Source organism: Canis lupus, chromosome X (assembly GCF_048164855.1).
Source record: "Canis lupus baileyi chromosome X, mCanLup2.hap1, whole genome shotgun sequence".
In the NCBI taxonomy this organism is placed as follows: Eukaryota; Metazoa; Chordata; class Mammalia; order Carnivora; family Canidae; genus Canis; species Canis lupus.
The window spans coordinates 32,402,331-32,428,488 of NC_132876.1; the positions used below are offsets into that span (position 1 = coordinate 32,402,331).

A 26,158-nucleotide genomic window follows, 5' to 3' on the forward strand; every position below is an offset into this window, starting at 1 on the left:
CTTATCCAGGTTTCCTCAACCTCAGCACTATTGACATTTGAGGCCAGAGAATTCTTTGTCATAGGGGCTGTCCTATGCCTTGTAACACCTTCAGGAGCATCCCTACCCACTAGATGTCACTAGCACCCTCCCGTCCCCCAAGCTGTGATAACCAAAAATGTCTCCTGGGGGGCAAAATCGTCCCATATGGAGAATCATTGTTGTAGGCCAGGGGTCAGCAAACTTTTTCTATAAAGGACCATCTGGTAAGTTATTTTACACTTCGCAGGCAATGTGGCTTCTGCAACTGTTCACTGTAGTGCAAAAGCAGCCATAGATAATATGTCAAAGGGTGAGCATGGCCGTGTGCCAATACAACTTTATTTATAGATCCTGAAATTTCAGGGCACCTCAGTGGCTCAGTGGTTGAGCCTTTGGTTCAGGGCATGATCCTGGGGTCCTGGGATCAAGTCCCAAGTCCTGCATTGGGCTCCCCCACAGGGAGCCTGCTTCTCCCTCTGCCTATGTCTCTGCCTCTCCCTCAGTGTCTCTCATGAATAAACAAATAAATTATTTTAAAAGATACTGAAATTTGAAATTCACACGTGAATTTCATTTTCCCATGTCCTGAATTATTATTCTTTTGATTTTTTTCAGCCATCAGATAATGTAAAAACCATCCTTAGCATGAGGACCTTACAAATGCAGGCAGTGGGACCAGATCAGGGCCGTGAGCCATAGTTTGCCGACCCCATTTCTAATGCATTTTAGTGCTGGTTGGTGTATCATTGAACCTGAAGGTGTTACAAGTAACTGGCCAGTCAAGAGAAATCCAAAATGAAGACAAATGGCTGACAACTTAATGCAAGTTAGTGGGGTGTGTGTGTGTGTGTGTGTGTGTGTGCAAGGAATGGGCTTAACTAAAATTTGCATACAGTTTTGCTAGAGCATAGATGTGGGGCAGGGGGCTGCTGTGGCATTGAGGGACTGCTCCTGGAGCACTGCTGAGCAGGTGACAATGCCAACTGCTTCTAGGGAGAGAACTGGGCCTCTGAAACCCTCCAAAAGGCCTAGCAGCCAGGGCTCCAGTTGTAAGCACTGAGGTTAATCAGCATCCTCACTCATCTGAAATGGGAGATTCATTGCTTTGCTAAAAGCACAGTTTTCTTGCAAAGTCATTCTTTTAAAATGTGGGTACCCCTGGAAAGAGTTGTGCATCAGACAGTAGTACCTCACAGTAGTTTTGGCACCTGGTCCTACCTTGACATTGGTGTCTATCCAGATCCTGCACTACCTCTTACCTTGTTTGGCTTGGACTTTAGAAGGTACCTGCTCTAGGCTCAATACCTATAAAAATTATAAGTCTATCTGTTATGTGTAGACCTGGGGCCAAGCACCTTATCTTGGTTTGGGGCTTAAATTACTCATCCTCAATCCAATAATAAGGATATATTGAACACTTCCCGGTGGGTTTGGCCCTGTGCCCCATGCCATGGAGTGTATTGTTGCATGAGATCTAGTTAGACACTGCTCTTGAGGGACTTACAGACTAGCCACATCTTATCTACTCAGCCCTATTTTTCAATCCTTCCTAATATCCAGTCAACATTCCAGCTCATCAGCCTGCACATGCCTCTCCTGGAGTTACATGAACTATTGGTTAACTTTGTCTGAAATATCCTCTACTGATTGAAATCCTGCTTTTGAGGCCCAGGCCCCTCTTTCTCCTTGAAGTCTTTCTTGATCCCATCCAAATACCCTGATCTCTTCTCCATTTTCATACTTTCTTTCTTTTTTTTATTTTTATTTATTTGTGATAGTCACAGAGAAAGAGAGAGGCAGAGACATAGGCAGAGGGAGAAGCAGGCTCCATGCACCGGGAGCCCAACGTGGGATTCGATCCCGGGTCTCCAGGATCGCGCCCTGGGCCAAAGGCAGGCGCCAAACCGCTGCACCACCCAGGGATCCCCATTTTCATACTTTCTAGTTGAACTTTTATCATCTTTTCTGCCTCCTGTTTGAGAGACCTCCCTTCTCAAGAGATGGTAAGCTTCCTATGGGTAGGAACATCATTTATAGCCTGTCAGAAAGCCCAGTCAAGAGCCAATACACAACAACATGTAATTAAGAGGTAGCTAGATTGAGATTCTTTAGCAGTGTAGGGAGCTATTACACTTAAAAAAAAAGATTTTTATATATTCATGAGAGACACAGAGAGACGCAGAGATATTGAGAGAAGGAGAAGCAGACTCCTTGCAGGTAGCCCGATGTGGGACTCAATCCTAGGACCCTGGGATCACGTTCTGAGTCAAAGGCAGATGCTCAACCACTGAGCCGCTCAGGTGCCCAACTATTGCACTTTTCATTTTTTTAAAAGATTTTATTTATTTATTCATGAGAGACAGAGAGAGAGGCAGAGACACAGGCAGAGGGAGAAGCAGGCTGCATACAGGGAGCCCGACATGGGACTCGATCCCGGCTCTCCAGGATCAGGCCCTGGGCTAAAGGTGGCGCTAAACTGCTGAGCCACCCAGGCTGCCCCTATTGCACTTTTCAAACATTTAATTTTGGAATTGAGTTATGAGAATACTATAAAGTATATCCACATACTCTTGACTCAGATTCACCAGTTGATAACAATTTGCCTCGTTTGCTTTATCATTGGGTGCTCTGTGTATACAGATATAGATCTATGGATAGCTATACATTTTTTTTCTGAACTATTTGAAGGTAATTTACATGTATCATGGCTCTTTTCCCGTAAATATTTGTGGGCATTTCCTAATAATAAAGACTGGGTGACGGGCACTGAGAGGGGCACTTGATGGGATGAGCACTGGGTGTTATGCTATATGTTGGCAAATTGAACTCCAATAAAAAAAAAATAAGGATGTTCTCTTATATAATCACAGTTATCAAGTTCAGTAAATTTAACATTTTTACAACACCTGTATCTATTGAATAACATGCTTTATAGCATTTTTTTCTTGCCATATAGGATTTAGTCTAGGATCACCCATTGTGTCCTATCTATGCTCCTTTAATCTAGACTCTTCCTTTGTCTGTTTTGACATTGATATATATTATCAATGTATGCATGTGCAGGAGAGGGAGCAGAGGGAAAGAGAATCTTAAGCAGGCTCCATGCCCAGTGTGGAGCCCAACACAGGTCTCGCTCTTACAACCCAGAGATCATGACCTGAGATGAAATCAAGAATGATTCACTTAACCAACTAAGCAAGCCAGGCACCTCATGACATTGATATTTTAAAAATCCCAATCTAAAAATAGATTGTTCTCGGGACACCTGGGTAGTTCAGCTGTTGAGCATCTGCCTTCGGCTCAGGGCATGATCCCGGGGTCCTGGGATTGAGTCCCACATCAGGCTCCCTGCATGGAGCCTGCTTCTCCCTCTGCCTGTGTCTCTGCCTCTGTGTGTGTCTCTCATGAATAAATAAAATCTTTAAAAAATACATTGTTCTCATTTTGAGTCAAGTTGTTGCCCAATTTCTCAACTATATAATTATTGGGTTTTTCCCCCTTCTTTGCTACTAATAAACAATTTGTGGGGAGAAACTATAAGTCCATGCAGATATCCTACTCCTCGTCAAAAATTTCCCCTGAGATTTAGCATCTATTGATAATTCTTGCCTGAATCCATCTACAAAATGATGATTTTCCAACTCCAGCACTCCCTTCATATTTATCAGTCAGCACATAGTGTTCGATTGTAAGCCAAGGCCCTCCCTTCTCCCACATTACTTCTTCATCTGCTTAGTACACTGTGGATTTATGGCTTCCCATTTTTTTCAATAGTTCATTGCTGTCCTTAATAATTTTGATGCTCAAATTACCAAGATTTGGCCAGTGGGAGCTCCAGCTATTGCTTTTAATCTGCTACGAAACATTCCTCAAGAAGATATTGTAGCGCAGACTACTCTGGTCAAGAACTTTTGGTGATCTAATTTCTGGGATAACGTATGGGGGGTGGGGCCAGGCTCTACGTCTCTGTCCTTTGTCCTTTAATCAGTCACTGATTCCTCCATAGGAAAGGGTAGGGAGGGAAGCTCAGAGCTGTTAGTGTGTGTAGTGTAAAGACAGTGGCAAGAGCCTGTGTTGGAGCAGAGAAAGATGATGAAGGAGAGGAGGATGGGTGATTTCAGGAAGTTTCTGTATCATTTTAGAATTGTGATGGCTCCCTCCTACACTTCTCTTCAACCATTATTCAAATAATTTACTTCTGTTTAGAGATCTCAGCTCCTGCTCACTAAGGAAATCTCTGTGGCTTGTGAGAAGGGAATGGGCTGAACATAGGTTGGCTGAAGGATTTTTTTTGATTATAAGGATTACCAGGGGGACACCTGGGTGGCTCAGTGGTTGGGCGTCCAGATCTGGTCCCACATTGGGCTCTCTGTGGGGAGTGAGCTTCTCCTTCTGCCTGTGACTCTGGTTCTCTCTCTATGTGTCTCTCACGAATAGATGAATAAATCTTTTTAAAAAATGAAGGATTGTCAGGGAAAGAAGGTCATGGAGAGTCATGCAAATTTTTGTTCCGTTTTCCAGAGGATGGAACTGTTTTTTTCACAGTGGAGTTACAAATGGAATCCAGTTATGGCTGTCCCAAAGCAAATGGCCTCTTTTTTTTTTTTGAAGATTTTATTTATTAATGAGCGACAGAGAGAGAGAGAGAGAGAGAGAGGCAAAGACACAGGCAGAGGGAGAAGCAGGCTCCATGCAGGGAGCCCGACGTGGAACTCGATCCTGGGACTCCAGGATCATGCCCTGGGCTGAAGGCAGCACTAAACTGCTGAGCCACCCGGGCTGCCCGCAAATGGCCTCTAATATCAGTTTCACTGCCTCTCATTTTGTAATCCAAGTTCAAAACTCAGATTACAATAATTTGTTGCTATATGATGGAAAAGTTTTAATCCAAGCTGAGAGGAAGTCGTTTTTATTTTTTCAAATATTTTTCTAGGATATTGAATACAATGCTGATTTTTTTTTTTTACAATGCTGATTTTGATCAAAGTTGGCAGTTAAGGCAGAAATTAATCCAGCTGTGAAATAACAAATCGGCTTAAAATGTAGGCTCCAAGAAAATGAATTTCTCAAGATTGGAACAATGGGAAGAACCTTCATTCATTCATTCATTCAATGATTCATTTAATTCAACAAATATCTCTGGAGTGTCTACAGGAGCCAGGTGTAGGTGCTAAAAGCAAGATGGATGAGTTTCTTGTTCTCATAGAGCTAACATTCCTGGGGGGTGGGAACAGTCAAACTTTAAAAAATAAATTTAAAAAGTTGATACATGCTGCGAAGGAGAAAGAGGAGGAGAAGGAGAAGAAGAAACAACCCAGGGCAATGCAGTGGCAAATGTCTGGGGAAACACCGGATAAAGGAGTCAGGTGACAGAGATTCTGATCTCAGCTTTGCCGGGAACAATCTGTACAGCCTACAGCAAGTCAATTCACCTCTCTGGCCTTATTTTTCTCACTCATACAAGGGTGACTTGAATGTATGATTTCAAAGCTTCCTTCCTAGTATGTTCTCTGATTTGATGGTTTAAAGACAGCCATTACTTCAATAAACATGAATGCTTACCATTGGGTCAAAGACAAAGCACACTCTGCATAATGGGACAGACAGAAATAAAATCATTATGAAACAGTGTGAAAACTGCTGATATCTTCTGCTCTTCTTAGTCCAATATACCCCTACACATAAGACGTGTCATATAATGAGAAGTATGTCATTTAAAGAGTTAAAGAGGGATCCCTGGGTGGCGCAGAGGTTTGGCGCCTGCCTTTGGCCCAGGGCGTGATCCTGGAGACCCGGGATCGAATCCCACATCGGGCTCCCGGTGCATGGAGCCTGCTTCTCCCTCTGCCTGTGTCTCTGCGCCTCTCTCTCTCTCTGTGACTATCATAAATAAATAAAAATTAAAAAAAAAAATTTAAAAAAAAAAAATTAAAAAAAAAAAAAAAAATAAAGAGTTAAAGAGTGCAGTGAGTCAAAGCCACCTCATCCAATGGTCCTGCTGCCAGTGGTACGGTGAGTTTGATGCAAGACTATTTTCTCCCTCCCAAGACTGTAATCAGTTCTAGGACAACAGAGAAAACCCTGTTTCTTTTTTTTTTTAATTTTTATTTATTCATGATAGTTACAGAGAGAGAGAGAGGCAGAGGCACAGGCAGAGGGAGAAGCAGGCTCCATGCACCGGGAGCCCGATGTGGGATTCGATCCCGGGTCTCCAGGATCACGCCCTGGGCCAAAGGTAGGCGCCAAACCGCTGCGCCACCCAGGGATCCCCCTGTTTCTTTTTCCTTTGTATTTATACTGTATTGAGCGTACAGGAGGTGCTGTGTAAATCCCAGCTGAGAGACATTTGTTGATTACTTGACTATCGCAGGTTGGCGCAGACACAGACTGAAGAAGCTGCCTGGAGCAGACCCACAGGTGGAGTGATCCGTGTGACGACAGAGTGATTTAGCCATTTGCTGCTGTGCAGCTTTTAACTTTCTACTTTGAGCTCTTTTTGTGTTTCGTAATATTTTGCACGTTTTAAATTGATACATGACACACAGAATTATTTGCAGTTGCGATCCGATCTGTGTAAACATGGTGCCTGTATTTGCCAGCAATTGGAATGGCATATGGATGATGCAAGTGGCTGACTGGAGAAGTGGCGCTGTGGATGATTTTCTTTGCAAGTGTCACATATTCCCTATGTTTTCACAATAAAATGCAAAGCTAATGGCTCACGATGCAGAGGTTTTTAAGCTGGACTATGAAGAAAAAGCCCCTCAGGGAGCTGACATTTTTTTAAAAGTGTAAAATCTAAACCGAAGTGTCCACCCCTCCCCCATCCCCCGCCAAAAGGCACGGTCCTACTGTCCCACGGCTCAAACCCCAGCAAAAGCGCCAGGCGAGCTGTTGGGCCAACAATCATCCGAGGTCGCCTTCCAGGGATTTCACGGAATCCTGTTCCCGAACCTTAGAGAACCTTCCAAAATTCCCTTCCCAAAGTCCCCGCCCTCCGCTTGTCACCGTAGTGCGTCAAAGGCCGTTAGTCGTCACAGGAGGGGAAAATCTACCTCGCGCGAGATTTGGCGACGGAATTTCGAAGTTAGGGAACAGCCGCGGCGCACGCGCACTGGCCTCACAACCTCGGGGCGGCACGCGGGTAGGTAGGCTAGAGCCTAGAGGAGGGGGAGCAGCGCGTGCTGGTGGCTCCCCCGGTCGCCGCGCAGTGTGTGGGTCTGCGGGTCGCTGGAAGTGCGGAGCACCGGGCCGGGCCTGGCCTCCCCGGCGCGCGTGTGACTGCGGCGGGCGCTCTCCTGCGCCTCCACGAGTTGGAGGAGTGCTGCCGGCGTGAGCCCCGGCGTCGGGACGTGAGCTCGTGCTCGCCTTTTCCTTTTAACGGTCGCCCCCCCCCCCCCGCACACACTCCAGTCCCCTGAGAGTTGGTCTTCGCGCCTAGGAGCGCCCCTCCTCACCCGGCCCCTCCCACCGACCCCCGTTCCCGCTCGCTCCTGGTGGGTAGCCGGCTTCTTCCTTGGGGTCCCTGCTTGGGGGCGGAGAAGATGGCTGGCGGACGTCTGCTGTTGGGGGGCGACTTCCTGTCGCCGCCGCCGCTGCCCCCCCTCCCGCCGCCGCCGTTGCCGCCCCTCCCGCCGCCCCCGCCCGAGCCAGTGCTGGAGCAGTGGCGCTATAGCCACGAAAGTGACTGGCAGTGGGCTCTGCGGCGCAGCTTCATCTGTCGGCACCTGCACAGCTATCCCGGGGCTGCCCTGGACCAGCTCCTCGCGCTCTCCGCCGCCTGGACCAACCACGTTTTCCTGGGCTGCAGGTGAGGAAGGTGTGAGGGTCCGGTTAGGGACGGGGTAAGGGGTTCGATGATGGGGGTCGGGATAGAGACGGGGGCAGGATACGGACGAGGGGTTAGAGGCTAGAGATTTGGAGGTGCTGGAGGACACCAGAGGGTTCAGTGTTGGTTTGGGGCGATCAGCCAAGCGAGGTAGAGGATATGACATAACAGCCAGAAGAAGGGTGCGGGGATCACGGGAGCAGCTCCTCTAGGAGCAGGGATGGAGATAAAGCAGCACCTGTAAGAGGATTGTTGAGGGGTGGTCATTGTGGCGCTGGTTTTGGAGGGCGTGGGAAATGACGAATAGCAGAATCTCGGACCTGCGTAGGACCTTCCAAGGATGCGGTATCCGCAGAGATATTCGACAGTACGGGCTTCGAGGGTCTGCGCGGGCTGCGGGGGGTGGGGGGAGGGCGGTGGACGAGGGGAACCTTGCTGATCTCCTCCTGACCACTCCCTCTTTCTATCCCCATTAAATAAAACAGCACCAGCTCCCGGGCGGCGGGGTTTTTCTGTCTTCTCCTGGGGAGGCGGTTTGTATGAGGTCTCTCAGCTGCAGGGTCCGCCTCGCTTGTAGATTTGCGCATAATGTGCCTGGACGCAAACAAAGAGATGGATATATCTTACTCTAAAAATGGATTGCCCTCCTTTCACCTTAAATGTGATCTGGAGGATTAATATTTGGTCTCTGGGTGAGGTTTTAGGTGTGTTTGTCTCTGTGTGTGTGTGTCTGTGTGTCTGTGTTCGTTCCCTCCCCCCTTCCCTAGATCCTGGTGCGCGTTCTGAACAGGCCTCTTTGAGAGCTCTTTGCATTCAATGGAGACTGCAGTATGGTTCCAACGCATTTTTTTAAACAGGCTACTTGGACTTCTGTCCAAGTAGCACCCCCAAATCAGTCCTAGACTAATCATTCCTTTGATAGACTGAGAGGCTTCTTTTGTTGGACACTCCTGCCTCACCGTGAATTTTTTATTAGGAAGGATGAGAGGGATCCCTGGGTGGCGCAGCGGTTTGGCGCCTGCCTTTGGCCCAGGGCGCGATCCTGGAGACTTGGGATCGAATCCCACGTCGGGCTCCCGGTGCATGGAGCCTGCTTCTCCCTCTGTCTGTGTCTCTGCCTCTCTCTCTCTCTCTCTGTGACTATCATAAATAAATAAAAATAAAAAAAAAAAAAAAAAAAAAAAGGAAGGATGAGAAATTCTGGAAAATGATCAGATCAAATTCAGCCAATTCAGTTCTAAGAATGACCATAACAGATTCAGAAAAATAGAATTGTCTACTTCTACCTGTAATTGTTAAACATAGTATCCAGTGTATACTTTATTCTGCTCTAATCACCAAAGTTTATTTTTTCCTATATTCTCTAGGTTAGTATAATTTCTGCCTCCAGAGACAATGATGATTTCACTGGAGGAACTGGTTACAATGGGGAAGCCTCAGTTAGTAATCAATTCAGATAAATCTAATTGACCTTCACTTAACAATATTGTTTTTGCAGTTAAAAAAGTATCCTTATCCTATAATCATACATCTCCGTGATATCACAGAAGGCCAAGGGAAATTTGAATCCTGAAAAAATTTTTACATGTGGGAACTATCTATTGTATTAATAATAAATCTTCTCACAAGAGTCTAAGCTCCTTTGGGGAAGAGGTTTTTGCTGTCTTGTTCACACCTTTATCCTCAGGGCCCAGAAGAGTGTCTTCTACACAGTGGCCACTCAATAAATATGTGTGGGGTAACAGATGAATATAGCTTTATAATGTATAAAATATTTTAATTTATGTATCTCTCGTAATACGACAATCTTGGGAATTAGATGGTATCTCATTTTTACAGCTAAATCAATGGAGGTTAAGAAGTTAAGTGACTTTTCCAAGATCCTACAGTCGGGGCTAGAACTCAGGTCCTCTGATGCCCTTTCCACTGAGACACCACTGCTATATTTGGGAAGGATGGACCAGGAGTGAAAGGAAGTAACTGACACAAGACACATCATTATTATCTCAGGATTTCATTCCAAGAACAACAGCCCTTTACATAAACTAGGGCATTAAGCAATACAAAGCAGGCCAAAGATAGTTGGTGTTAAAAGCTCAAGCATCCAGGACATTTTGTGTGCATATGCACTCACCCAAGCACATCTGTGTGTAGAGTGTGTGTGTGTAACATGATGAATATACACACACATGCACACATTATTATATCATGTAACATTTTAGTTAAGTCAGCTCTGTCACTGCAAGAATTGCCACAACATTATCAAATAGCTTTACTGAAGAATAATGTTTGCATTATATCTGATAATAGTTACAGGAGAAAGGGAAAGGGCAATAAAGAATCTTGGAAGCTAGGGACCAAGTGCAGCTTTCCACCTTAGTCAGACTTTATGTTAGCTGTCAGCTTCAGGTGGGTAGAGTCTATTTTCCAGTACTTCTTAAAGTTGATGTTGGCACAGCTCATATTCTGGTCTGTTCTTCCGGGACAGAAGACTGTTCTCTCAAGGGAACTGCAGAATACATGTGCAACAGCCCATTCTAAATTTAAATTGTTAATTCGTTGTTCATCCCTTGATTTTTGGAACAGGTTGTAAATAGTAGCACTTTTTTTCCCCAATGAAGGGCTTTTTGTGTTCTTTTTAGTGGGGGCTGAACTAACTCTTAGGTCAAGGATATCTTTGGAAACTCCTTGATCATAAGACCAAGCCAGGGGGAGCTCAACATGTACAGGGAGGCAAACTGTTTCATTCCTTTGGTAATAGTGGCGATTTGCATGTAACAAATGTAACAAGCTCAAATATCTCAGTTCTGTAACAGTGGTTCTCAAACTTAAGCATCAGAATCAACCATTAGGCTTGTTAAGCACAGACTGTGGAGCCCCACCGCAGGCTTTCTGATTCAGTAGGTCTGAGGTAGGACCCCTGAGTTTGCATTTCTAACAAGTTCCCTGGTGATACTGATGATTAGGAGATGCTGGTCCATTGATTATACCACAAGAACCACTGATTTGCAGTGTTTTCCAATCTGCTTTTTGATCATTTTTCCCTCATAGGCCCAGGCAACTAGGAAGCTCAAATAACTGAAGTTATTTCTCTTCACTATTTTGTCTGTTTCATAAAAGTAAACAACTGTCAAAAGAATTTCTTTTGCTAGCAATTTCTAAGATATATCTTGTGGCCAATGAAAGGTTAGTGCGGGTGGGTGAGGGAGTGGGATAACGGGGTGATGGCCATTAAGGAGGGCCCTTGATGTAATGAGCACTGAGTGTTATATGCAACTGATGAGTCACTAAACTCTACCTCTGAAACAAAGTTAGTGCGGTCTTCTAATCAATTGCATCTGTAGCACTTACATAATTGTTCATATGGACGCTGGGGAATTGTACAAATTTTTTAAAGATTTTACTTATTTAATCATGAGAGACACACAGAGAGAGGCAGAGACATAGGCAGAGAGAGAATCAGGCTCCATGCAGGAAGCCCGATGTGGGACTCGATACCAGGATTCTGGGATCAGGCCCTGGGCCGAAGGCAGAAGCTCAACCGCTGAGCCACCCAGGTGTCCCATGGAACTGTATGATTTTTACTTAAAAACTGTAGATAGGGATCCCTGGGTGGCGCAGCGGTTTAGCGCCTGCCTTTGGCCCAGGGCGCGATCCTGGAGACCCAGGATCGAATCCCACGTCAGGTTCCCGGTGCATGGAGCCTGCTTCTCCCTCTGCCTATGTCTCTGCCTCTCTCTCTCACTGTGTGCCTATCATAAATAAATAAAAATTAAAAAAAAAACTGTAGATAGTGTATCTATATTTTAAAATGAAACCAGGTTTGCCGCCTTGATGGTCTCTTCCTTGTTGCTGTGAGACTGGTTTTTGTAAGGTAGGTGCCAGTTGAGTTCGTGTTGTGAAACTAACTTTGCACATAGGTAGTGTGCATCAGTCACCAGCTAAAGAAGTGTGAGAGCTTTCAAAAGATTTATCAATTATCTGGTTGTGTGTTATTCACTTATGATGTTAAGAATCTTATTGATAGTTTTAAATAAATAAATTTATACTTGGAAATCTAGATTTGTTTAGTTTTCAAACCTCAGCGTTTTTTTGGACCCAGGAGAGCAGTTTAATAAATTTTTTTTTTAATTTTGGAAGCATTGCTAGATATTTGTTAAATTACAGGTGCCTTGTAGATCATAAGTATGTGCCTATCTTTTTTCAAGAATGTAAGATTCATGAAGTCACATGTCTTTGTCCATTATAAATCATCTTTATGTATGTCAGGCTTGGTGGGACGGTTGAATAGCATCCTGATTTAAAAGCTTAATACATCCTGATTTAAAAGCTTAGTACATAATAAGCTATCTTTAAAAACCCTAAAGACCTGCTGAGGCTTTTTGATTTTGTTTTTTAAGCATTTATGATCAAATGGGTAAATTAAACTTAAATATATAATATGCATGCATTGTAAAATTACTGTATTAGATTTGCCTTAATGATAAATTGGATCATGGTCTGTCCATAAGGTAAAATACTGTGTAGCCATTAAAACTCATGTGGTAATGGCATAGAACAAAACTTATACAGTAAATTAAGAACAACTCCCTATCCTGCCAGATTGCAAATCAACATAGGTGATCTCATAGGAGTTTTTTGGGGGAGGTGGAATGGAAAGCATAGAACAAGGAATAAAAAGTAAACTCCAAAATTTTAATGAAGTTATCAGTGGTTGGGTTTCTAGGTGCTTTTCTTGGTGGGTTCTCTAAAATTTCTGGAGTAAAGATGTTACTTTTTAAAAAGATTTATTTGTTTATTTGAGAGAGAGAGCAAGAGAGAATCTCAAGCAGACTCAGCGCAGAGCCCCAAGGCGGGGCTCAATCTCAGAACCCTGAGATCAGGACCTGAGCTGAAATCAAGAGCCAGGCACTTAACTGTCTGTGCCACCCAGGTGCCCCTCATAGTAGGTTTTATCTTTTTTTTAAAGATTTTATTTATTTACTTGACAGCACAAGCAGGGGGAGCAGGAGAAGGAGAAGCAAGTTCCCTGCTGAACAGGGAGCCCAATGCAGGGCTCAATCCCAGGACCCCAGGATCATGACCTGAGCTGAAGGCAGATGCTTAACCAACTGCACTACCCAGGTGTCCTATAGATTTTAAAGTAACACCTTTAGATGAGCATGGGTGGCGCAGTTGGTTGAGCATCTGACTCTTGATTTTGGTCAGGTCCTGACCTCAGGGTCATAAGATCAAGCCCCGCATCAGGCTCCGTGCTCAGCACAGAGTCTGCCTGGGATTTTCTTTCCCTCTCCCTCTCCCTCATCTCCACCTGCTCGTGTTCTCGTTCTCTCTCTCTCTCTCTCTCTTTTTCAAATAGATAAATCTTTTTTTCCCCCACATGTAGAGGCTGCTTTTATTTTTATTTTTAAAAATATTTTATTTCTTTATTTCAAAGAGAGCAAGAGAGCGCATGAGTGGTGGGAGGGACAGAAAGAGAAGGAGAAGCAGACTGCCCACTGAGCAGGGAGCCTGATGCAGGGCTTGATCCTGGGACTCCAAGATCATAACTTGAACTGAAGGCAGATGCTTAACTGACTGAGCCACCCAGGTGTCCCCATTAAATAAATCTTTTAAAGATAAAATCTACAAAAAATATATAATGGAAAACAGTAATAAAAGCTTTACTGGCTTGGCTTATATAAAATTTGTGGAACCACTTCTTTATTCTTGGATAGCTATTCTCTGAAGAATTTTAGAGGAGAGAATGAAATCCTAATGGTCTTATTAAAGATTCTAGATTAATATTTACATTGTTCTCTGAATAGTCAATAGTTAGGTACTATAGAGTCTTTTCCATTATTGTTTGAGCTGGTTGGGTTTCCTCAGTATTATGACTTCCTAATAAAGGACTGAGAAGCTGACTGTGTTCACAACCTACGCAAAGGTTTATTTTTATAGCCCATGGGTGATGTTGAATTTTGTGGCAGATGTAATGAATAGGGAAGAGTAAGTAGGTATAATCATCACTGATGCTGGAAGAAACTGGAGAGAAAAGTGAATGGAATGAGCCCCAAATGCATCATTCATGCACGCTTCTATGTATGACATACATGCCATTTACAGTTGTATGCCATATTTGGAATCAGGCTGGAATTGAAGTCTGGACAATTTTGACTGGAACTCAAGGTGAGTGGCTTGAGTGTAGTACCAATTCAAGTAGAAAAATTGGCATTACCAGGTTAAGATGCATAGACTTTTATTGTCATAATCTTTTGTTTTCATTCTATACCTTAGAGATTGGACTCCCAAATCTGAATGGAAGTGATATATAGAAAGTATAATGTTTTAGGTTTTACTTTCTTTTTTTAAAAAAGATTTTATTTATTCATTCATGAGAGACACACACAGAGGGAGAAGCAGGCTCCAAGCAGGGAGCCCGACATGGGACCTGATCCCGGGTCTCCAGGATCACGCCCTGGGCCAAAGGCAGGCGCCAAACTGCTGAGCCACCCAGGGATCCCCACCTTCTTTTTTTAAGGCTATACTTTCTTTTTTTTTTTTTTAATTTATTTATTCATGAGTGACAGAGAGAGAGAGGCAGAGACACAGGCAGAGGGAGAAGCAGGCTCCATGCAGGGAGCCCGACATGGGACTCGATCCCGGACTCCAGGATCACACCCTGGGCTGAAGGGAGGCGCTAAACCGCTGAGCCACCCGGGCTGCCCCAAGGCTATACTTTCTGATGTTTAGATAAGAATAAATGAAAATAGGGGCACCTGGGTGGCTCAGCAGTTGAGCATCTGCCTTCGGCTCAGGGCGTGATCCCATGGTCCCCGGATCGAGTCCCACATCAGGATCCCTGCATGGAACCTGTGTCTCTGCCTGCCTCTCTCTCTCTCTGTCTCTCATGAATAAATAAATAAAATCTTAAAAAAAGAATAAATGAAAATAAAGTTACTCTTGGCATTTAAAAGCTGATGTTAGCAGCCGCAATATGAGCAATTATCCGTGGGAAGTGCAGGTTACAACTGAGCTAGCTCATGCTAATCTAATCTGTCAGTGAAGGCCACCATGTCTTGACTTCTCTGCTTTGCAAGGAAAGATGTCCGATGGGTGTGGAACCAGTTGTGCCAAATGTGGAAAATGTTTCCTTCAAGTTCAGAACCTATTCATGTAAAGGTGTGATAGTTTTTCACATTCAGAACATTCTTCCCAAATGCCACCAGTAGTCTCTTTTCTTTGGTTATAGGCCAGGAAAAGCTCTCAAGGTAGGAAGGGTGAGTAGGTCCCCATGATAACAAAAACTTCACTGGAGCTTGTATGTTTGTTTCTCTGCAGTTATATGATATTCTGTCAAGCAGCCAATCTACTTTATAAGGAGCCCTTTTAAAAATTATATGTTTCGGGATCCCTGGGTGGTTCAGCAGTTTGGCGCCTGCCTTTGGCCCAGGGCGCGATCCTGGAGTCCCGGGATCGAGTCCCGCGTAGGACTCCCTGCATGAAGCCTGCTTCTCCCTCCTCCTGTGTCTCTGCCCCCCCCCCCCGTCTATCATGAATAAATAAATAAATCTTTAAAAAATTATATGTTTGGAGCACCTGGGTGGCTCAATGAGTATCTACCTTCAGCTCAGGTCGTGCCTGGGGTCTTGGGATCAAGTCCTGCATTAGGCTCCCTGCATGGAGCCTGTTTCTCCCTCTGCCTGTGTCTCTGCCTCTCTCTCTCTCTCTCTCTCTCTCGTGAATAAATAAATAGAATTTTTAAAAATGAAAATGATATGTTTTGAAGCTTTCTATTATGGAAAAAATCAAACACATAAAAATAAGAGTTTATTGGACCTCCATGTACCCATCACTCAACTTCAGCAATATCAAGGTCTGTCATGCTGCCCTTCTCATTTCTTCTGTTGTGCCCCGTTTTTTTGTGGGAGATAGTTTGGAGTATAGTAAAGAAAATCTTGACACCATTCCTGACCTGCAAATACTTTAGTATGTATCCGTACCAGATAAGAAATTTTTTAAAAAAATTTTTACCAGGGGGAGGGGCAGAGGGACAGGAAGAGAGAATCTTAAGCAAGCTCCACTGGGTGTGGAGCCCTTTGCTGGGCTCCCATCTCACAACCCTGAGACCATGATCTGAGCCAAAATTAGGAGTCGGACGTTTAACCGACTGAACCACCCAGGTGCCCCACAGATAAGAATTTTTAAAAAATAGAATCATAATAGGGGTGCTTGGGTGGCTCAGTTAGTTAAATGTCTGACTCTTAATCTCCGCTCAGAGCTCAGTTCTTGATCTCAGGGTCATGAGTTCAAGCCCCATGTTGGGCTCCATGTTAGCTATGGAGCCTACTTAAAAAATAAAGTCATAATACCATTATTTCACTCAACAAAATTAACATTAATTTCTTAAAATCATCTAATGCCTACTCCATGTTCAGTTTTCTCCATTTGTTTCAGTTTTTAAAATATTTTATTTTTTTATTCATGAGAGACACACAGAGAGAGAGGCAGAGACATAGGCACAGGGAGAAGCAGGCTCCAATCAGGGACCCCGATGTGGGACTCGATCCCGGGACTCCAGGATCACTTCCTGAGCCAAAGGCAGACATTTAACCACTGAGCCACCTAGGCATCCCTCTCCATTTGTTTCAAAGTGTTTTTTTTTTAAAGATTTTTTATTTATTTATTCATAAGAGACACAGAGAGAGAGGAAGAGACATAGGCAGAGAAAGAAGCAGGCTCCATGCAGGGAGCCCGATGTGGGATTTGATCCTGGATCCCAGGATCACGCCCTGAGCCAAAGGCAGACGCTCAACCGCTGAGCCACTCAGGCATCCCCAAAGTGTATTTTTTGAATTTTATTTTTACACAAGGGTTCGAACTTTAACAACCCCAAGATCAAGAGTCACATGCTCTACCAATGGAGCCAGCCAGGTTCCCCTCGTTTGTATTTATACAGTTGGTTTGTTTGATTCATGATCCAGACCAGGTCCATGCGTTGTATTTGGTTGATCTGTCTCCTTTAATCTGTAACCCCATTCCCCTATCCTTTTATTTTCATGCTGTCTATTTGATGAAGAAATTGGATTGTCACATAGTGTTCCCTTCATTGTAGATTTGGCTGGCTATGTTTTTATGGTGATGTTTAACATATTTCTGGGAGTAAAGGGCTTGATTAGGTTCAAGTTCAATTATTTGAAAGACAGTACTTTATAGATAGTGCTTTGTGTTTCTTGTCATATCCTATAAGGGGACACATGTCTGCTTGTCTCATTTTTCAGTGATAGTAAGATTATAAAGTTCTCATCAACTTTTTTAATTGAAATTTCTATTGAGTGAATTGTAGATTCACATGCAGCTGTAGGAAATAATACAAAGAGATGCCCTGCACTCGACCCAGTTGCCCCAATAACATTTTGCAAAATTATTGTGTTATATCAAAACCAGGATAATGACATTGTTAACAATCCATTGATTTTATTCAGTCTCCCAGTTTTATTTTAGTCTCTCAGTTTTATTAGTATTTGTGTGTGTGTGTGAATTTAGTTGAATGTAGTTATTTTATTTTAAAGATTTTATTTATTCATGAGAGATAGAAAGAGGCAGAGACATAGGCAGAGGGAGAAGCAGGCTCCTTGCCAGGAGCCTGATGCGGGACTTGATCCCAGGACCCCGGGATCATGACCTAAAGCCAAAGGCAGACGCTCAACCACTGAGCCACCCTGGTGTCCCTGAATGCAATTTATTACACAGTCAAGATATTGAACAGTTTCCAGTACTACAAGGAATCCCTCACACACCCTTTTATTTTTTTAAGATTTTATTTATTTATTTGACCGAGAGAGTGAGCAAGCAAGGAGAGGCAGAGGAGAGAGAAGCAGGCTCCCCCCAGAGTAGGGAGCCCGATGCGGGGCTCGATCCCAGGACTCTGGGATCATGACCTGAGCCAAAGGCAGACGCTTAAGCAACTGAGCCACCCAGGCACCCCTGTTAAAGGACTTCTGAGCTGATTGTAGTTTTGGGCTATTACAAATAAAACTGCAATGAACATTCCTGTGCAGGTTATCGTGTGAACATAAGTTTTTATTTCTCTGAGATAAATGGCCCAAAAAGTGCAGTTCTTACATCATGTGGTGATTGCATGTTTAATTTATAAGACACTTCCATGTGAACTGGTACAGCCACTCTGGAAAACTGTGTGGAGGTTCATCAAAGAGTTAAAAATAGAACTGCCCTACGACCCAGCAATTGCATTACTGGGGATTTACCCCAAAGATACAGATGCAGTGAAAAACCGAGACACCTGCACCCCAATGTTTATAACAACAATGTCCACAATAGCCCAACTGTGGAAGGAGCCTCGGTGTCCATCGAAAGATGAATGGATAAAGAAGATGTGGTTTATGTATACAATGGAATATTACTCAGCCTTTAGAAACGATGAATACCCACCATTGGCTTTGACGTGGATGGACCTGGAGAGTATTATGCTGAGTGAAGTCAGTCAGTCAGAAAAGGACAAACATTATATGGTCTCATTCATTTTGGGAATATAAAAAATAGTGAAAGGGATTAAGGGGGAAAGGAGAGAAAATGAGTGGTAAATATCAGAGAAGGAGACAAAACATGAGAGACTCCTAACTCTGGGAAACGAACAAGGGGTAGTGGAAGGGGAGGTGGGCTATGGGATGGGGTGACTGGATGACGGGCACTTGACGGGATGAGCACTGGGTGATATGCTATATGTTGGCAAATCGAACTCCAATAAAAAAAAAAACATATAAAAAAAGGCACTTCCATGTTGTTATCCAGAGCAGCCATACCATTTTCCATTTCCACCAGCAGTGTATGAATGGTCCAGTTTCTTTGTGTCCTTGCCAGCATTTGATGTAGTTGCTCTTTTTTACCTTAACCATTCTAAGGGTGCATAGTGATATCTTGTTGTGGTTTTAAATTACATTTCTCTGGTAGTTAATGATGTTGGCTATCTTTTCATGTGCTAATTTGCATTATGTTTGTCCTCTTCGGTTAAATGTTCTGTTCATCTTTTAATATATGTATTTTTTTACTGTTGCATTTTGAGAGACATACTACTTTTGTTTTGTGTTTTTTTTTTTTGTCAGGTGTATGGTTTGCAAATATCTCTCCCAGTCTGCAACTTGCCTTTTTGTCCTCTTCACAGGGGCTTTTGAGAGCAGAAGTTTTTAATTTTCATAAAGTCCATTTTATCCATTTTTCCTTTAATGGATCACGCTTTTGGTGTCAAGTATGAGAACTGTTGGCCTAGCCCTAGATCCTGAAGTTTTTCTCCTGTGTTTTTAAAGAAATTTTATAGTTTTACATTTTCCATTTAGGTCCATGATAACATTTTGAATGAATTTTTGGATGAGAAGTGAGGTGGAGGTTGAGTTTGAGGTTTTGTTCATTTGTTGCTGACGGATGCCCACTTACTCCACCACCATTTGTTGAAAAAGATGTCCTTCCTCTATTGAGTTGCTTTTGTACCTTGAACATGTTTATGGGGGTCTCTTTCTCTCTTCCCCATCGACTTTTAACCTAGTAGGTTTATTTTTTTCCTATAACGAGATATTTTATATAAATTAAAAATGCAATAGAAATGGTCATTTCATGACGTATACATGAATCAATATATCACATTGTACACCTCAAGAATAATTTTAAAATGCAATGAAATAACAAGGATATCTGTACACAAAGTTGAACACTAAGCATATTAGAATGGAGATGGGCAGCAGTGGGGAGTGGATATAAATGTTCATGAGTGAGTGAGGAAGCAAATAAAAGAAAAAGGGGCCCAGTGTTGGCAATATGCCATGAACTGGGATATGTGGTTAACCCAACCCTTTGCTTCTGAAGTCTATGAATAAGTAAAAGAATATCAAGTATTTAAAAAAACTCATGGATTCTTCTTCCTTTCTACTTGTCAGAGTGTGAACCTATCAGGCACACAGATGCCAGGTCATCTCGCTATAACTGCCAGTAAATGCGGTCTTCTAAATTGTGCCTCTTATCCCTTTGCAATCAAAGTTGTATAAGTCCATACATCTTGGATTGAAATGCAACAGCCAGGCATTCTACTAAGCCTGGCAGTACCAGCATCCTGTTAGTTGACTTTTCTCTTTGTTAATGATGTTATAACTTAGTAGGTTTAGCAGCCATTGATGATTATTTATTTTATTATGGGTTGCAATGTGGCCGTAGTCTATCATTCCTTCCTTTGTTAGCTCCAATGCTAATGGAATGCTAATGAGGTTTTTCTCATCAACTCTTAGTTCTGATGTACAATTTGTACAGGAACATGGCAGATAAATGCTTGCTTTCTTCCTTTAATAATACCTGTTTTTGGAATAATGACTTGATTCCCTACTATCTTCCAAAAGTGACCAATAATGAGTTTGTAAGTATCAATACAAACCAATAGATTGTCAACATATTTGATGTGTCTGAATCTACTGCAGGTTATTATTCTTAGTGCTACTCAAGTTGGCTCGCTTGGCCAGTAGGAGTGTGTTCAGATTGGCTTCTGAGTCCATTTGACACAACCCATGAGATCTTTCACAGCTTCCTTGTTTCCAGACGCAAAAATATCTCCCAGATTTACCTTGTACATCTCCTGCCCCAGACTTGGAATCAGCCATTTCTCTAAGGACCCAGATTCCTTTTTGTGGGAAATGATAGAGACCACAGTTGGGTTGTTAACAACCCAGCCACTCTTAACACTCTTAGTACTTTTGTAAATAAACAAATGTAATTGTTTGCATATAATATGCATATCTGATAGAAAAATCTTGAGTTTATATGGATGCTTTTAATTCAAATTAAAGATAAGATCTTCACTTAAATTTCTTTATTTTATGTTTGTATGTCTTCTAATGACAGTAACATAACTACTCATTTGATAGGTAAGTATTATAGGGCAAATTCTTCTGTTTTATAGCCAAGATAACTCTGTTGATAAAGTCCTGTGGGAGCAATTACAAGATTGGCTCATCTAGAAGCTTTTTTAAAAACTGCATTCATGAGGCAGCCGGGTGGCTCAGCGGTTTATTGCTGCAGCCTTCAGCCCAGGGCGTGATCCTGGAGACCCGGGATCAAGTCCCATGCCAGGCTCCCTACATGGAGCCTGCTTCTCCCTCTGCCTGTGTCTCTGCCTCTCTGTCTCTGTCTCTCATGGATAAATAAAATCTTTAAAAATAAATAAAAATAAAAACTGCATTCTTACCTGTTTTAACTGTAGATTATATAATTTAAATAGGTACAGCCCACGCCTGATGGAAAAAATTCTCCAAATGGCTGAAGGTATTGATATTGGGGAGATGCCGTCATATGATCTGATGCTGTCCAAACCTTCCAAAGGCCAAAAACGTCACCTCTCAACATGTGATGGTGAGTATACTTGTTTCTGGAAGGTGGGATTTGAAGAGAAAACATGTTTTTAAAAAAAAAATGATATGAGTGTGATATATGATTTTAAATAACATTGGTAACATTGGATGTTACACAAATGTAAAAGAGTTCTAACTTTTAGTGCTGTGCAGTTTTTTTTTTTTGAGGGTGCTAAATAGAATGGAAAACTAGGAATAGTGAAGTCACACTATAATGCTATCCTTGAAGTCCATGCCATGGAACCTCCCTCTAAATACAACAACCTTATACTCTGATCATTTGAACATCTAAGTAACTGAATCCTCTTGGATGCGTCCAAGGTGGACCAGCTTTCTACTGAGCAGCATTATAGGGAGGAAGCTCTAGTGTCTGGTGTGGCCTCAACAGAGAGTCTTCCATAGCTTTAAATTCGATAGTCCCCACAAACCATTAGTTTCCAGCTGCTATTTGTTCTATAAATAAAATATAGCAAACAACCCTTTTGTGCAGAATAGGTCAGAACTAAGATGTTGAAGTTGAAAACCTTTGGGATCTTTTGATAATTATTTTTTTAAATTTTTATTTGAGTTTTAGTCACAACCATGTAAAGGACTATGCAAAGTTACTTACCTCTGAAAACAAAGAGAGAGGCTGTATAAATGCCCCTGGCCATCATCTCTTTCGCATTAGAGCCATCTAGTCCATTTGCAGTTTTTAAGAAGGGCACTTTCCAGCATGGGTGGTATGAGATGATACTAGAACAACCTCTTTCTCAGTACACTTCACCTGTGCTTTAACTCATTACATACAGAAGCGTCTGCCAGTCACGTGTGGTGGTGACCAGCATACTTGATTCAGTGGCATGTTTTTTGTCGAGTTTCTTCCCTTACATGTGGGACAGGGAACATCCCTTCTTATGCTGGAATCCTACATTGATATTTGAGTCCCTTCACCTAATGACCTGAAGTTTTTGTGATGGGAAATATCTTGTACCAACAGTGCAGCTTGCAAATAATATGGTTGGTACTATTTTCCTGTTTGCTTCTTTTTAAATATTCCCTTTTTAATGAATTGTAAATTTCACTCATTCTATAGGTCAAAATCCTCCTAAAAAGCAAGCCGGTTCCAAATTCCATGCGAGACCTCGTTTTGAGCCTGTACATTTTGTAGCTAGTAGTTCAAAAGATGAAAGACAGGAAGATCCTTATGGCCCTCAGACAAAAGAGGTAAATGAACAAACACATTTTGCCAGCATGCCAAGAGACATCTACCAAGATTATACTCAAGACTCTTTCAGTATACAAGATGGGAATTCTCAGTATTGTGATTCATCAGGATTTATTTTCACAAAAGACCAGCCTGTAACAGCCAACATGTATTTTGACAGTGGGAACCCTGCCCCAAGCAGCACATCACAGCAGGCAAACTCTCAGTCAGCTCCTGAGCCTTCACCATCACAGACATTTCCTGAGTCAGTAGTAGCTGAGAAGCAGTATTTTATTGAAAAATTAACAGCAACTATCTGGAAGAATCTTTCTAATCCAGAGATGACTTCTGGATCTGATAAGATTAATTATACATACATGTTAACTCGGTGTATTCAGGCATGTAAGACAAACCCTGAGTATATATATGCTCCTTTAAAAGAAATCCCTCCTGCTGACATCCCCAAAAATAAAAAACTTCTAACAGATGGTTACGCGTGTGAAGTTAGATGCCAAAATATCTACTTAACCACAGGTTATGCTGGCAGCAAGAATGGGTCCAGGGATCGAGCTACTGAGCTAGCTGTAAAACTCTTGCAGAAACGTATTGAAGTTAGAGTTGTCCGACGGAAATTCAAGCACACGATCGGAGAGGACCTTGTGGTGTGTCAGATTGGCATGCCTACATACGAATTTCCTCCAGCTCTGAAACCACCGGAAGAGCTGGTGGTGCTGGCTAAAGATGCTTCTGGGCAGCCAATTTTTAATGCTTCCGCCAAACACTGGACCAATTTTGTCCTGACCGAAAATGCAAATGACGCAATTGGTATCCTTAACAATTCTGCCTCATACAACAAAATGTCAGTTGAATACAAATATGAGATGATGCCAAATCGCACATGGCGTTGCCGAGTGTTTCTGCAAGATCACTGCTTAGCTGAAGGTTATGGAACCAAAAAAACAAGTAAACACGCAGCTGCTGATGAGGCGTTGAAAATCCTTCAAAAAACACAACCCACTTACCCTTCCGTCAAAAGCTCACAATGCCAAACAGGCTCTTCACCCAGGGGATCCGGAAAGAAGAAAGATATAAAGGATCTCGTTGTTTATGAGAATTCTTCAAATCCGGTGTGCACGCTGAATGACACAGCTCAGTTTAACCGAATGACAGTTGAGTATGTCTATGAAAGAATGACAGGCCTCCGATGGAAATGCAAGGTGATCCTAGAGAGTGAAGTTATCGCAGAAGCAGTCGGAGTGAAGAAAACAGTCAAGTATGAAGCTGCTGGGGAGGCTGTGAAAACCCTCAAAAAGACCCAGCCCACTGTCATTAACAATTTGAAGAAAGGAGCTATTGAAGATGTAATTTCCAGAAATGAAATTCAGGGCCGCTCAGCAGAGGAAGCTTACAAACAACAGATCAAAGAAGATAACATAGGAAATCAGCTGCTGAGAAAGATGGGCTGGACGGGTGGTGGTTTAGGTAAATCTGGTGAGGGCATTCGGGAGCCAATCTCTGTCAAAGAGCAGCATAAGCGGGAGGGGCTTGGTCTCGATGTAGAGAGGGTAAATAAAATCGCCAAGAGAGATATTGAACAGATCATCAGAAACTATGCCCGCTCAGAGAGCCACACAGATTTGACTTTCTCTACAGAGCTGACTAATGATGAGCGGAAGCAGATACACCAGATTGCCCAGAAGTATGGTCTTAAGAGTAAGTCGCATGGGGTAGGCCACGATAGGTACCTGGTGGTAGGTAGAAAAAGACGGAAGGAAGACCTACTAGATCAGCTCAAACAGGAAGGCCAAGTGGGGCATTATGAGCTTGTGATGCCTCAGGCAAATTGAGCTCTTACTGATTTATTTTGTAAATGCCCAATGAGGCAGATTTATGAATTAAAGAAATGCCACATGTCCTGGTTGCAGAGTATATTCATTCTTAAGATGTTTCACCTTGTTCATTTCATATAGTGCTTTATTAGATATTGGAACCTGAAGAATTCTGTCCACTTGTATTAGCTTAATCCAGCAGATGAAATTGTGCAGTTACTGTTTGTGTCTTTGATATTGCTGTGTCCCTCAGATTTTAGTAGTTTGTACAAAGGAAGAACACATATCCAAATGGAATTTCACCCCGAGGAAGAAATTCCCATTTTAAAGGGCATAGCACAGCCATCTGCAACAATATGTAAAGTTGATATTGACTACAATAAAACTACAGTCTTAATTCCAGACTTACTGAAAATGTCAGATCATTTTGTATTACTATTTTCATCTTTGTGTGAAGCCAGTTAAAGAATGTTTAACAGTAAGTTGTGCTGTATGTGTAAATGTCCTTACCGACTAAATGATGTAAAACTTTCTTAAAGTAATTTTAGTGTTCATTTATTTATAACTTCTATCATGTGGTTTCCAGACTATTGGAAGTGATTTACTGTTATCTTGTGATATATGAATTTTAACAAATTCTAGTCTTCATGCTGAGAGAGCACTACTTGAGAGAGCAGTTGAAAAGTTTCAAAAACTTTGATTCAATCTGAAGAAAGGAAGCTGGAGCTGTTTGTTCTTGGTGCCTTGCAGAGAGACTCACAGCAACTCTCCGTTATAGCTTTCACGCGGTGTGGATGTACAGCACATCAGGGCGGCCACAGCTGTGGCAGAGCTTGGTAAAAGACTGAAGACACATTGGTGCTTTGATGAAAAAGGTCAGTTGGCTGGTCCCTCTCTCAAAAAGCTTATTAAGCCCCAAAAGCCAACTTTGTAACATATTTAAAACTGCTATTTTCGCTTATTTCTGGAATGTAAAAAAAAATGTATAAAAAGAATTAGTGTATGCTTCCTGAATAAAAAGGAGCTGACGTTGATCAAAATGGCAGTGTGCTTATTTCTGGGCAGCAGCTTAGTAGCGACATTTTGGGTCTTGGGAGAGGGGAAGTGGTGTTTGCACAAAATATTTCAACACCAGAGCACATGTGGAGGCACATAATGACTTAGGAGATCCGAACAGCTAATCAGTCACCCATCACGTTTTTCCTATAGACCAACATGCTGGCTGCAGCCAAAATCTCAGGCTGTGTACTTGTACATGATTTTGGTTTTGTATCTCAGATAGATCAAGGATTAGTATTTAGAGGTGAATATTAATATCGATAGTTAAACAATGAAATGCTAGAACAATTAGGTTGTTTACGGTGTCTGTAAACATTTAGTACCATACTTGGCATGTAATTGGCCCACAATAAACAGGAATTTCCTTTCCCCTCTCTTTTATATTTTGCATCAAGAAGCTGCCCGTTGTAGTTAAATTAGTATCTTAAAAATATAAAGGGAATGGCTTTTGTACCTGGATCTCTAAGTTTTAGTCACCTATTGTGATTAACTGTGTGATATTTGCTTTTCCCTAACTCCCTTTCTTCCTACAGTGCGTGGTATTTCCTGATGTTGGTAGGAAGAGAAATGAGGTGTGCCTTTTATTTTGGCACATAATGTTTTAATAGTGGCAAAGGGAATATAAGCTAGAAAGTTTATAGATTTTATAGGATTTTTTTTAAAACCTACAGAGCTCAGGCCAACCTTGAGAAGCTGTGGTTCAATTAGTGAGTTAGAAAAGCCAGCCATTCTTCAGTTCTCTTGAGTAAGAGTGGCTTTGCGGATTGGGGGGGGGGTGAAAACTCATTTCTCTCTCTACATTTCTTTCCTCTTCCCAAAATGATCAGGCGGGGGAGGGAGGTGGGGAGAA

The 26,158-nt window shown here is 42.5% G+C and overlaps 1 protein-coding gene across 2 annotated transcripts; it reads left to right on the top strand.

Moving 5' to 3' along the window:
* Positions 1 to 7,133: 7,133 nt before the first annotated feature.
* On the top strand, positions 7,134 to 25,289 carry NKRF (NFKB repressing factor). Of its 2 annotated transcripts, none has more exons than XM_072818049.1 (3): positions 7,134 to 7,831; positions 21,105 to 21,235; positions 22,310 to 25,289. In XM_072818049.1, exons 1-3 carry the CDS (start codon positions 7,566 to 7,568, stop codon positions 24,265 to 24,267), a joined length of 2,355 nt encoding a protein of 784 aa, XP_072674150.1. In that variant the 5' UTR covers positions 7,134 to 7,565; the 3' UTR covers positions 24,268 to 25,289. The 2 variants fall into 2 exon arrangements, with proteins under 2 accessions (XP_072674150.1, XP_072674151.1); XM_072818050.1 differs by lacking the exon at positions 7,134 to 7,831 and adding an exon at positions 8,055 to 8,089.
* The last annotated feature ends 869 nt before the right edge of the window (positions 25,290 to 26,158 follow it).

Bases quoted from the DNA above. Each gene is read 5' to 3' on its own strand.
- NKRF (XM_072818049.1), top strand. From the start codon at position 7,566: ATGGCTGGCGGACGTCTGCTGTTGGGGGGCGACTTCCTGTCGCCGCCG. The intron at 7,832-21,104 runs GTGAGGAAGGTG...TAATTTAAATAG, and splicing joins CACGTTTTCCTGGGCTGCAG to GTACAGCCCACGCCTGATGG. The intron at 21,236-22,309 runs GTGAGTATACTT...CTCATTCTATAG, and splicing joins TCACCTCTCAACATGTGATG to GTCAAAATCCTCCTAAAAAG.